The 11,573-nt window shown below is 38.5% G+C and overlaps 1 protein-coding gene across 1 annotated transcript in view; it reads left to right on the forward strand.

Annotated features, from left to right (window-relative positions):
- Window positions 1-6,886: 6,886 nt before the first annotated feature.
- The window catches only part of ALDH1A3 (aldehyde dehydrogenase 1 family member A3), a 47,723-nt gene continuing 43,036 nt past the window's right edge, over window positions 6,887-11,573 (forward strand). Inside the window, exon 1 of the mRNA XM_074234231.1 lies at window positions 6,887-7,082. Coding sequence (XP_074090332.1) covers window positions 6,984-7,082 — 99 coding nt within the window. The 5' untranslated portion in view covers window positions 6,887-6,983. The remainder of the gene's footprint in view (window positions 7,083-11,573) is intronic.

An 11,573-nucleotide genomic window follows, 5' to 3' on the forward strand; every position in this document is an offset into this window, starting at 1 on the left:
AAAAAAAATAACATTCAGTCAAGTATGTCAGAAAATAGGCATAGTAATTTGTTGTTGGAGGAAGCATGAATTGGTTCACAAGAGAAGTACATGCTTGACAAATATTAACTGATTCAACCATTTGGGAAAAGCAAATTATATAATTATTAAAATTATACAATAAAATCGCCCCAAAATGCCCACCCACTTTGAGTCTATAGTTTAGATTTAAGAAGTCTGGTAATGGAATGAAACAACCTATTTGTACAAAAATATTCAACATAGCAATAAAAAAATTTGGTGACAGAATATGTGCTAAAAGATTGGGGAATAAATTGGCACAATAGTGGTACTTAGGTATACTATTGTGGTTTAAGGAATGATGAATATGAAGAAAACAAAGAAATAAATGAAGACTGGGTAAATAGAATGGGGGGGAACATAGGATTAAAGGAACAAGAAATGTATTGATTATGACTATATAAAGGAAAATAACATCAACTAGTATAAAAACTTTTGTTAAACGCAAATGAGAAGAGATAGTCTTGGAATAATGGTTGTCGTGGAAGGCAGAAAGTCTTGATTTTAATCCCACCACTGTCATACACTGGCTCTATAACTTTGGACAAGTCACTTACTTTCTCTGGCAATTCTCTAAAACTGTAGAAGGACTATCAATCTGCATTAGTCAAAGTGGCTTCCTTAATATAGGAATTTCCTATACCGGTGAAATCTCAATTCTGAACCAAAAGGAAAGAATACAGTTGTGTTAACTTATTAAAATTAATGTATAAATCTTCATTTTTTTCTATGACTTGGTACTTTTGTTGTTTTTGCTTAATTGTTTTCAGGACTTAAGGGTTCTTTTGGTTTTATTTAGCAAATTGCTTGGCAGCTAATCATTTATTGTTATTCTTGCTTATGGTTTCATGCTTATTGCCTTTGTTTCTTATTCATATGTCGTGGGCTCATATCTGATGATGGAAGTTAAAAATTTTTGACCATGAAAAATCCTACTGTCAGAAAATAATCAGAGGAAGTTAATGATTCACCTGGCAAGAAAAATACCTGTTCAAAATGTCTAACAAAGTGAAATAAGGCCTTAGCAATTACTCCAAGGGCTAGGATGACTCTCACTCCTACCCAAATCCAGGACTGAGCATTTGTACAACTGTGGAAGGCAAGAATCATTTTTCTCTTCAGCCTTAAGACTCCTATTTTGACCCCTATCTCTCTTAACAATCAAAGATTCTGATATTGCCTCCTTTGAAAGTAAGAGTGGAAAACTACCTTTGCATGTAATTGGAAAAATAAATAAAATTTTAAAAAAGGAAAGATAGGATTATTGGATTGCTTGTGAGTTTGACAATGGCCTTGGCCAAGCACCATTCAGATTTGCATGTTTGGACATTTCTTCTGTTTTTGTAATCAAAAACAAAGCAATACTGCCAATAATAATACTTGGCATGTCTAGAGTACTTTATTCTTTTCTGGATACTTTCACATGTATTTGGAAGAGAACTTAGGTTCAAATCTATGCTTCTTTATTTGCTGTCTTTATGAATGATTCAAGTCTTAGCCTGTCTCATTTTTAAGTTTTTTTTTTTCATTTTAGCCTCTCAGTTTTCACATCTGCAAAATGAGGATATTAAACTAAATGATATCTAAATTTCCTTCCAACTTCAACTGCTTTAATATTATACTTCCACAAACATGATGAATGATGGAGGAGAAAAAAATTTGGCTCTCTCCAGAAAGGGTAAAATTCAGAGAAGAAAACAATAAAAGGAAATAATAATAATAAAGGTATAGCACTTTAAGATTTCACAATTCAATTCAGTAAATAGTTATAAAGCACCCTAAGAACTGGGGATACAAATAGAGACAAAAGATTATTCCTGTCTCTAAGAAGCTTACAATTTAATAGGGGGAGACAATATGCAAACAAATAAACATAAAGCAAATTATATATGGGGGAAATGGAAAATAATTGAAAAAGGAAAAATATCAGAATAAAGGGGGATTAGGAAGGCTTCCTGTAGAAAGTGGGATACTAATTGGGATTTAAAGGAAGTCTGGGAGCTCAGTAGTCAGAGCAGAGAAAGGAGAACATTCCAGGCTGAGTCTTTTTTACAAATATTATCCCCTTACTTCCTTGTAACAACACAGGGAAGTTTTCTATTAATATCCTCCTTGCCCTTTTTTTAACCATTGAGGAAGCTGAGTCTAAGAGAAGTTAAGGGACTTGCCCTGAGTCACATAGTCATTGTGTGAGGCAGGATTCAAATTCGGGTTTTCCTGACTCCAGGCCCAGTGCTCTATCTACTGTATCATTCATCTGCCTCATTTCATACTCTTATATATTCCCTCTTTGAGAAGTAAAGTTACTGGATGGCTTGGAGTGGAGAAGCACCACTGAATTTGAAATTAGTTGAATCTGGGTTAAAATCCCTATGATTTTAACCTTCCTGTGCCTTAGTTTCCTCATCCAAAAAATCAGGAAAGGATTGAATTTAGTAGTTTCTAATGTCCTTTCCAACTTGAAATATATAATCGTGGGATTCCAGAGACTCAGGTTTTGACTCTGATTATTATATGTGGGGCGAGTCAGTTCAATCTTTATTCCTCCTTTTATTCATTCTTAATAAATAGGAATAATATTTTCTGACTTACTTCCCAGTTTGTCTATGAAACTTATATTAGGAAACTAGCGATTATTGCACTAGGTAGAGATAGGTTGAAAAAAAATTTATGATTTTTATTGTATATAGTACCAGCTTCTCTCCTCTTTCCCATCTTCCTAATTTTTAGGATCATAGATTTAAAAGGAAAAGGACCTGTTATCAAGTTCAATCCCTTCATTTGTCAGAAGAAGAAGCTAAGGCTTCTTGGAATTGAAATAATTTGTTCAAGTCACGTCTGAAGCAACTGGCAGAGACAGAAATTGAATACTTCTCCTCCACCTCCAGAGGTAGCATTCTCTCTGCTGCTCTAGAGTCCCTTTGTACAATGATGATCAGTGTTGTCTCTCTGATGAATTCTGTGGCTGAGTATTACAACTCTGACCTCAGCCTTCTGGTATCATGTAGGTGTTAAGATGAAGAAGTGGGGGGAATAGGCATGATTACATCAGGACCCAACTCACAGTAATTGGCCTGCTGCCTGAAGCAGGTGTGTGTGTGTGTGTGTGTGTGTGTGTGTGTGTGTGTGTGTGTGCAGGAAACAGTTCCACACTCCAGAATTTAGGAGTGACAAGTTGACAACCATTAAGACTTAAACCTGTACTCCCTGGACAAGTGATACTTTAAGTAACATCATTAGCTAAATTTCCCAAATTAAAAAATAAATTAACCAAATGATTCAAGTTTCCATATGGAATTGTTTTTAAATATGAGTACTAGCCCATCAATCAATAAGCATTTATCAAGTGCCTACTGTGTGCTGTGTCTTAAGTATGTATTCCAAGTTCCCAAGGCTAATCTTGCAAAGGGACCTTCTCTGGTAATGATCTCATTATACACCTACATCAAGAACCACTTAGCTCAGCAGAAGTTATGACACCCAAAGGGGGACTCCCAATTACCTGGGATATCATATTTACATTTTCTACATTATTTCTTTCTTTTTACTTATCAATCCAAATTACAGAACATAGAGGAATAAACAATGTACATGGGAAACTTAGTTTATCATTACAATAAAATCCTCGAGAGGTTATGTGTATTGAAGTCCTTAGAGGACTGACACTGGAGTCAGAAATAACTTGGGCTCAAGTTTTGCCTCTTACACATTCTAGTAAGTCAACCAATCTCTACATGTCCCTAGATAAATCCCTAAGAATTTATGTTATACAGGAATTGATTATGTGGATCAATGGAGGGATTTCCACACATTCCCTGCAGCAATGAAATCACTGGTGCAGGCCACTCTATCTTTCATATAGTTTAATATATATATATATATATATATATATATATATATATATATATATATATTTTTTAAAAGAACATCAGAATATTTAGCCATTTAATTAGTCACAGGTATTGACTTTGTGTTAAAATTAGAATGTAAGGTATTTGCAAGTAGGCACTGTTTCATTCATAATACTTATTTTACCAGGCCTAGTAGAGTGGCTGACATATAATTTGTTGATCCATTTTTTTCAGTCATGTCAAACTTTCTGTGACCCTACTGGCGTTTTCTTGGCAAAGAAACCACTGGAGTGGTTTGCCATTTCCTTCTCCAATTCACTTTATAGATGAGGAAACTGAGGCAAACAAGATTAAGTGACTTGCCCAGGGTCACAGCTAATAAATGTTTGAGGCCCAAATTTTTAACTTGGGAAGATGAGTGTTCCTGACTCCAAGCCTAAAAGTTTTTTCACAACACCATCTAGCTACCCTCTGATAAAAGCAATTAAATACTCGGTTTTTATTAATAGATTAAGAAACCCCATTCTTGGCCAGATGTGACTTAGAACAGTATTATTAAATGAATGACCCTTTTTTTAATAGTTGCAGAAAATGATAACAGTAGGAGCTGATAGTTTGGGTTGGCAAGTAAGCATTAATTCCTAGTTATCCACATTGAAAAAAATTTTTTTTTAGGTTTTTGCAAGGCAAATTGGATTAAGTGGCTCGCCCAAGGCCACACAGCTAGGTAATTATTAAATGTCTGAGGCTGGATTTGAACTCAGGTACTCCTGACTCCAGGGCTGGTGCTCTATCCACTGCACCACCTAGCCACCCCCACACTGAAAATTTTTAACCTAGTTCTAGAACCTGAAGCCTCACACACTGCTTAGCAGCAAAGAAGAACAAGCTGCTCCTCCAAGCCATCCCTACAGTGTGAAAGGATTGAGAAAAGGACAGACAAGGCAAAGGGGTACATGTGGGCTTCATCAGAGTGATAAACTATAGCAAAGAAACAACAGATTATTACCCTAGATTTAGTCATTCCCCACCTATATTTAAGCTCTCAAATCAATTAGGACCAGGAGATAAACTGTAATGCAAAATAATATAGTAATAAGTGCACTCCAGAGATGCAAAACAATATGTTATAGGAGATCCAAGGATGAAACATTTGTTAGTGACTGAGGGATCCCGAAGGTTATATAGATAGGAAATCATCAAATGCAAAGTACTAAGGATGGAATTCAGCAAAAAAAACCTTCCTGAACCTAGGTTTCTTCACTGTCAAGTCAAAAGGCATTTCCTATGTAATAGACATTACTTTTAGTGCTAAAGATTCAAAGAAAGGTGAAAGCAGTCCCTGGCCTTACAGCTCTCACAACTTAATGGAAGCCTTCCCACTCTAATTTCCATATGTACAATGAGAATAATTTGCTACATCTGGAAGAATTCGAGGAGATAATACAAAGTGTTTATCCTATCCCCCAAAGCTTTCAATTTGAACTAAGACTTTTGGGAGACCCGATAATTATACAAAGATCACACTAGACTCACACTCAAACCTGTTCATAAAGCCAGATTCCAGACCAGAAATAAAGAAAAATAAACAAAAAAATAATGGATCTGATGATAAAACAGAAGTCCTATCAAACCTGCCTATAAAGCCAGATCACAGATCTGGGGATTATTAAAAAAATAACGAGATAAAATTAATGGATCTGCTGATAAAACATTGTTATCACACCTATGGCCTCACAGAGTCGAAAGGACTACCATAGGGCTGGTGAATGGCATGGTCTTTAGGAGAGGCAGAATCTATCCCCTGGCCACAAAGTGGTTGAGGAGACATTATACCCACTGGACCTCAGTTCTTCTTGTCCCCATCTTAGCCCGTAGGTAGTGATCCAAGCTGGTAAATGGGAAAGAAAAGGCCACGATCTTTCCTGTAGGTTGGGAAAGGTCCTTGACCTTGGGGCAATTTCATGAAAAAAACAAGGTCATCGTAATTACCCTCTTTCTGGGTCACTAGCTCGGAGCCATGCTTTTTAATGGGGAAGAGCACTTATTCAGGGGCTCCGGCTTAGTTGTTTAACCACCTGCAACCCAGGGAATTCAACAGCATGATTCCAACTCGAAAAAAAAATCAGCATCGACTTTGTTGGAGATTAGCGCAGATGTTGTTAGAAGGCACCTCTGATTCAGGCTTTCCCCCTACTCGGCTTCGGGGTGTGGGGCTGCCTGGGGATTCGAAAACGAATTCACCTATTCCTGGCACAAGTGCCTTCAGTTCGGGTCTCCTTGGGCCCTGAGTCTCTCTCCCCGCCCTCGTAGGATAAAGGCAAGGGGAAGGTAAACAATGCTGCAACATGCTCATTATCCGCACACATCCCTGCCTCCTAGCCCTGTGCGCCTTTAGGCTCCCCCACCCCAGCCACTCAGGATTTGCCTACTAACTGCGGGGACCAGGAAGGTTGGGGTGGGGGGCGAGGGGAGAACAGGTGCTTTAGGGCTTTGAGTTCAGCTTTCTCTTTCCCGGAGGGCTCATTCCTCCTAGGGAAGCGGAGCAGCAGCGGCTGCGATCAGCCCCCTCCCTCCCTTCATCCAGGGGCAGCAGCAGCATCCCAGTTCTCAAGCTGAGGGGCTTCCGGGGGAGGAAGGAAAAGAAAGTTTTCTCCTAAGGCAGAGATGGAGGGAACTCCCTCCGTGGGCGCTTTTCCTCTGCCGGGAGGAACAGGACCAGCTTTCCAGGCGCTGGAAATGACCCCGAGCTCCCCCCAAGTCGGGCCCGGTTGCGCTGCTCGCCCCGAAGGCGAGCCAGCAGTCTCTCCTGGGCTGCCCCGGGAGCGAAGTTGGACAAGGAAGGAGGGGGGACCCGAGTTCCAGAAAGGCATGGCGGGGGTGGTGGAGTGGGGCGGGGTCTCCTCCGGAAACCAATTAGAGCAGCCCCCTCTGGCCAAGAGGCGTGGAGTTCTTCATAAAACAGGCGCTGGGAGCTGTCACCCTCGGAGGCGCATCCATCTCCCAGCTCTGGGACGCTGCCGCCGCGGAACGGGGGAGAAGGACGGCAAGGGGAGAAAAACAGACGGGGGCATGGCCACGACCAATGGAACCTTGGAGAACGGGCAGCCCGACAAAAAGATGCCTCCCTTGCCGCATCCCATCAGGAACCTGGAGGTCAAGCACACGAAGGTGAGTCTGGGGGTCTGTACTGGTCGGTGGAGAGGGGCCAGCGGGCACTCAGCTCTCACCCGGCACCCCGCTTGCAGGGCGGGAGCAGCAATGAAGGGTCAGGAAGGGGGGAAAAAGAAAGAAAACTCGGAGTGCTCCTTTCAGGCTCTCTGCTATGGCTTCTGGACTCTCTGATCATATGTGACAGGCTCTTACCATCCCCTCTGCACCCAGAAACTTTTCATCTCCCCCAAGAAAGGATGATCGTTGAACCTGGGGTGGGAGACACTTAGTAGGTTAAAAAAAATTGTATTCCCAAAGCACCCAAACTTCTCTTTAACAAGAAATATGGGCAGTTCCTGAAAACGTATTAACAGCCCCCCAGAGGTACCCCCCCCCCCAAAGCAAACTCGCTCTCCCAGCAACTTGACTCAAGGGGTGAACATTTCAAGCCAGATATGAAAAGAAAGCCCTTGGCTGGAGGTGGTGGTGAGTCTCCAGCTTCTCACGAACATACAAAACTAAGGGCTATTCCTCACATCCCACAGGTAGCCAGTCCCTTTCTGGGTAGGCAGGTAGACCGGGAGACTTCCTCCTCCCTCCCAGAGCAGTTTACACGTTAATGATTCTGCCTGTCAATTATGAGATCTTTTCTGGTCTTCGACGTGTTGTTGCACTTCCCGTGGCTTCATAATCTGTCTGCCGCTTTTAACTAACAGCAGACTTTGCCTGGTCGGTTGTGATTCAGAAGCTCTGTTAAATCTTATTGATCTTGTGGTGTGTGTTTAAAACTTCTTTTTAAGTTCGCTGTTACATGGAACCGGGGTTATGTTTTTGTATGTTAAACAAAACCAGGCTTAGTGAGGTTTATTGAGCTACTTAGAGAACACAAACCTACCAGGTCTTAGAGGACTGATACTATTTGAAATCTAAATAATTCTTAGTCTCCCGGAAACATAACTGTTTATGAGAAATAGGAAACAAAGAAGGAAACGCTTGTTTAATTTAAGCAGAATTTAACTATTGAAATTCCTAAAGAAATATATCTAATTTAAAAACATAAAAACCACATCTTATTGGTCAATGGCATGTTTCTTAATCTGTCCTTCCATAGCCCACAAAATTCTCACATATAGGAATTTACTAATAATTTTTAAAGGCATCGGATCTCAGTCCCTTGAAAGTAGCAGTTGGTTTAAAGTGGGTGTAAGGGAATCAAAAGATAGAGCATATTTTCTTGAGAGGAATTTCTTAAAACTTCACTTGTTCTATAGCCAAAGGGAATCCATTTTTCGTGAAACCCGTTGGGTTTTTCTTTGTAAAATAGTAAGCTCAGAGTCTATGGTTGTGATCATAAGGAGGATGATTTACATAGGTGTTTTTAAACTTGTTTGACAGTCTGAAGAAGACTATGACCCCTTTTCAGTATTTTTAAATAGCATAAACATATGTAAGAATGCAAAAGGAAATAATTCTATTGATATCCTATCAAAGCATTTTTTTATGATTTCACAGACCCAGATTAAGAACCCCAACATAAACTGTAGGAAATTATAAAACAAATATGATTTTGTTTCATATCTTCTGCTACAAGGAATTATTGTGAGATGGGCTTAGGAACCCTTCTTGCAAGAAGCATTAACTAAGCATACTTAGTTAATGCCGTGATATTATATTAAATGTGAAACTGCAGAGTTAGATCTTTCTAGCACTTTCAGGGGAAAAGTGGCACTTGAAAAGAAGCCGCCTTTGAGTTTCTTATCAAAGCCTCTGATTTCATGAGGCCCAAGGGAGATCTATCTTATATTGAATTTCACATTCAGTGAATAGTGTTGTAGCATGAACATAGGTCTTACAGGTCTTAGAAGAGTACAAGCATTCAGGAAATCATTGCTTGGTAAGTATGAATCTTTGTAAGCTTCAAGATTTGCTTGTTTCTTTCTTCCCTTCCCCAATCATCAGTACTTACTACTTATCCATGTCTGTGCATAGATCTTATTTTATTCTTATCTATAAAGGACTACAGGTGTGGTGTTCGTACATTCTCCTCTCCTAATTCTTTATTTTCTTGGTACATAATTCTTGGTGGATGTTATATATTTAACTATGCTTGACATTTAATTTAATGTTGTTTGTGTTCAAAGGTCTCTATAACTAATAGAGATGAGAAAGTATAAAAATCAAGAGGTCATTTCAAACTAACAAAATTAGCCTTTGTCTAATAATGTAAGCTTTATAGTGAGAAAAGTCAAGTATTTCTAGGCAATGAGAGGAATAAGGTATCCTTTAGCTTTTAGAACTTTTTGTGCATACACACACACACACACACACACATATGTATAGAACAAGTATATGCTTGCGTAGATAGATATATACATGTTTTAGTGCATATTCATATACGTATATATGTACTACAGAAGCCAGAAAGCTAACACTAAATTTTAAAAATATTTTCTATAATGAACAAGATATTAATATAGCTATCACTGGAAGAGCACTGTCAGAGAGAAATTTTTGAGAGCTCTGGGATCAGAAGGATGTTGAACTAATCAACACTTAAGATCCCTTCTAATGCCAATTCTTAATTGTAGAAAAATTCCCACATAATTTTTAATGACCCTCTGCAAAGCCCAAATAGAATAATCACCATCTTGAAATCCTGCAACAAACACGGATGAGTAAAGCAGGAATAACGGCATTTTTTGTAAGGTAAACATTATTAAGGTACTTTCTTATGTACTATCTAAAATCAAATGTGGGAAAAGATTTTTAAGGATTATAGATGGACACGTACAGACCTTAAATACTATCTTAATTGAAACTTTACTATACAAATAAGGACTTCAACAATTCTCTATTTTTCTCCTTTTTTTAATTGAGATTTTATTCTCTTCATCCTATATTTTACTTCCATTCTAATTTGCAGATTAATCTGTCTTTAAAGAGACTCATTTGAAAAGTTTCTTTTTGAACAGGTGGGGGGTTATTGATTGGCAGCAGGATGAACTGACCTCACTATGTAAGGGTGGGCACTATTTCCTCAAAAAAGGAAAGGAAAAAAGCATTGGGCTTGGACATTGAAAATGGAGGAAATGGGAGAAAGAGTGAAATCATCAGGAACCAAGCACAGAACACCAAGAATAATTTTAAAAGAAATGCCGAGAAGGGAAGGTACGCCGAAAGAAGAGCTCGATATGGTTTGAGTGGCTAAATGCAAATAGTTTTATAAACTTTTTTTAGATGTTTAATACTATTTAGGGTAGGCAAGAACGGGATTAAGTCTGATTAGCTGCATAAAAGCATAGGATTATAGAATTAGAGCTAGAAGGGACCTGATTATTTTTAACCAATTTAGAGAATTATGCATCTTGAGAAAGAAAAACTTGTTATCCATTCATTTCTTTTCAAGTTTTGACTTTTGTCTCCTAGTAGTCCACACTTTGTTTGTTTAAAGAGATTCTTTTCCAGATCCTAGCTGTAGCAGCCCTCCCCCCCCCCATTTTCGGGTCCATTTCCTCCATTAATAATTTCCTTCAGGCCGCAGAGATAATAAAAATCATAATAAATTATGATTTCATGGTTCATTAATATACTAGTTTTATCTGCTTTTTAAAAAGATACAATTTCCTAAGTTTTCTCTTATGTAAAGCACTTTTGCATGTGTATAATTTGCTTAAAAAAGAATTGTGGAATGTGTTTCAGCTGAGCAGTTCAGATATTGAGGGAAGGCATGATGCTGTGAAGAAAATGCTTTATTTGGAGTCAGAGAAATTGTGTTCAGACTCCGGCTTTATTACTGCCTGTATGACCATGAGCTAGTGACTAACCCTCTCTAGACCTCAGTTTCATCATTTGTAAAATAAATGTTATTGGATTAGATGACTTTTAAGACTCCTTCTACCTCTAATCCTATGATCCTGTGTCTGCCATTTTTTTTTTAAATACTCACCAGCAGTAATGAAATCTTAAATCCAATAGCTCTGTTATAGTAACAGTCTGATCCTAAATGTTGTATACCTATAGGCTATCTTTGCCCTTCCTTTTCCATATTTAAAGTATAAAAAATGGACCAAAAAGCTCTTTGTGGAATTTGTAAGGAGAGTGAAAGTTGCTTGAGGGCAGGGACTTCCCCTCCCCCCCTTTTTGGTCTTTGATCCCAATGCCTCACTCAGTGCCTTGTACCTAGAACTTAAAGATTTGTTGAAATGAATCATTAAATAATGTTACATTAAGAAAGTTACTTCACTAAATCTAAGCAAGAATGTAATTGCAAATATAATTTCAAATTCTTTTTTAATATAAATTGTTGAACCTATAAATGACCTTGGAATCACCTTAGAGTCACAAAATCTCCAAAGCAATCTTAGAGGACAATCTAATCTTTCCTGTGGTGAACCAAGAATACCCCCTGCCAAATCCCCCGATCCATGATTATCCAGCCTTCAACATGGCCTTTTTAGAAGACTTGGATGTATCCAACATTATGTACCATTTTTCTATACTTTCTTTTCA

Source organism: Macrotis lagotis, chromosome 4 (genome assembly GCF_037893015.1).
Source record: "Macrotis lagotis isolate mMagLag1 chromosome 4, bilby.v1.9.chrom.fasta, whole genome shotgun sequence".
Lineage (NCBI taxonomy): Eukaryota > Metazoa > Chordata > Mammalia > Peramelemorphia > Peramelidae > Macrotis > Macrotis lagotis.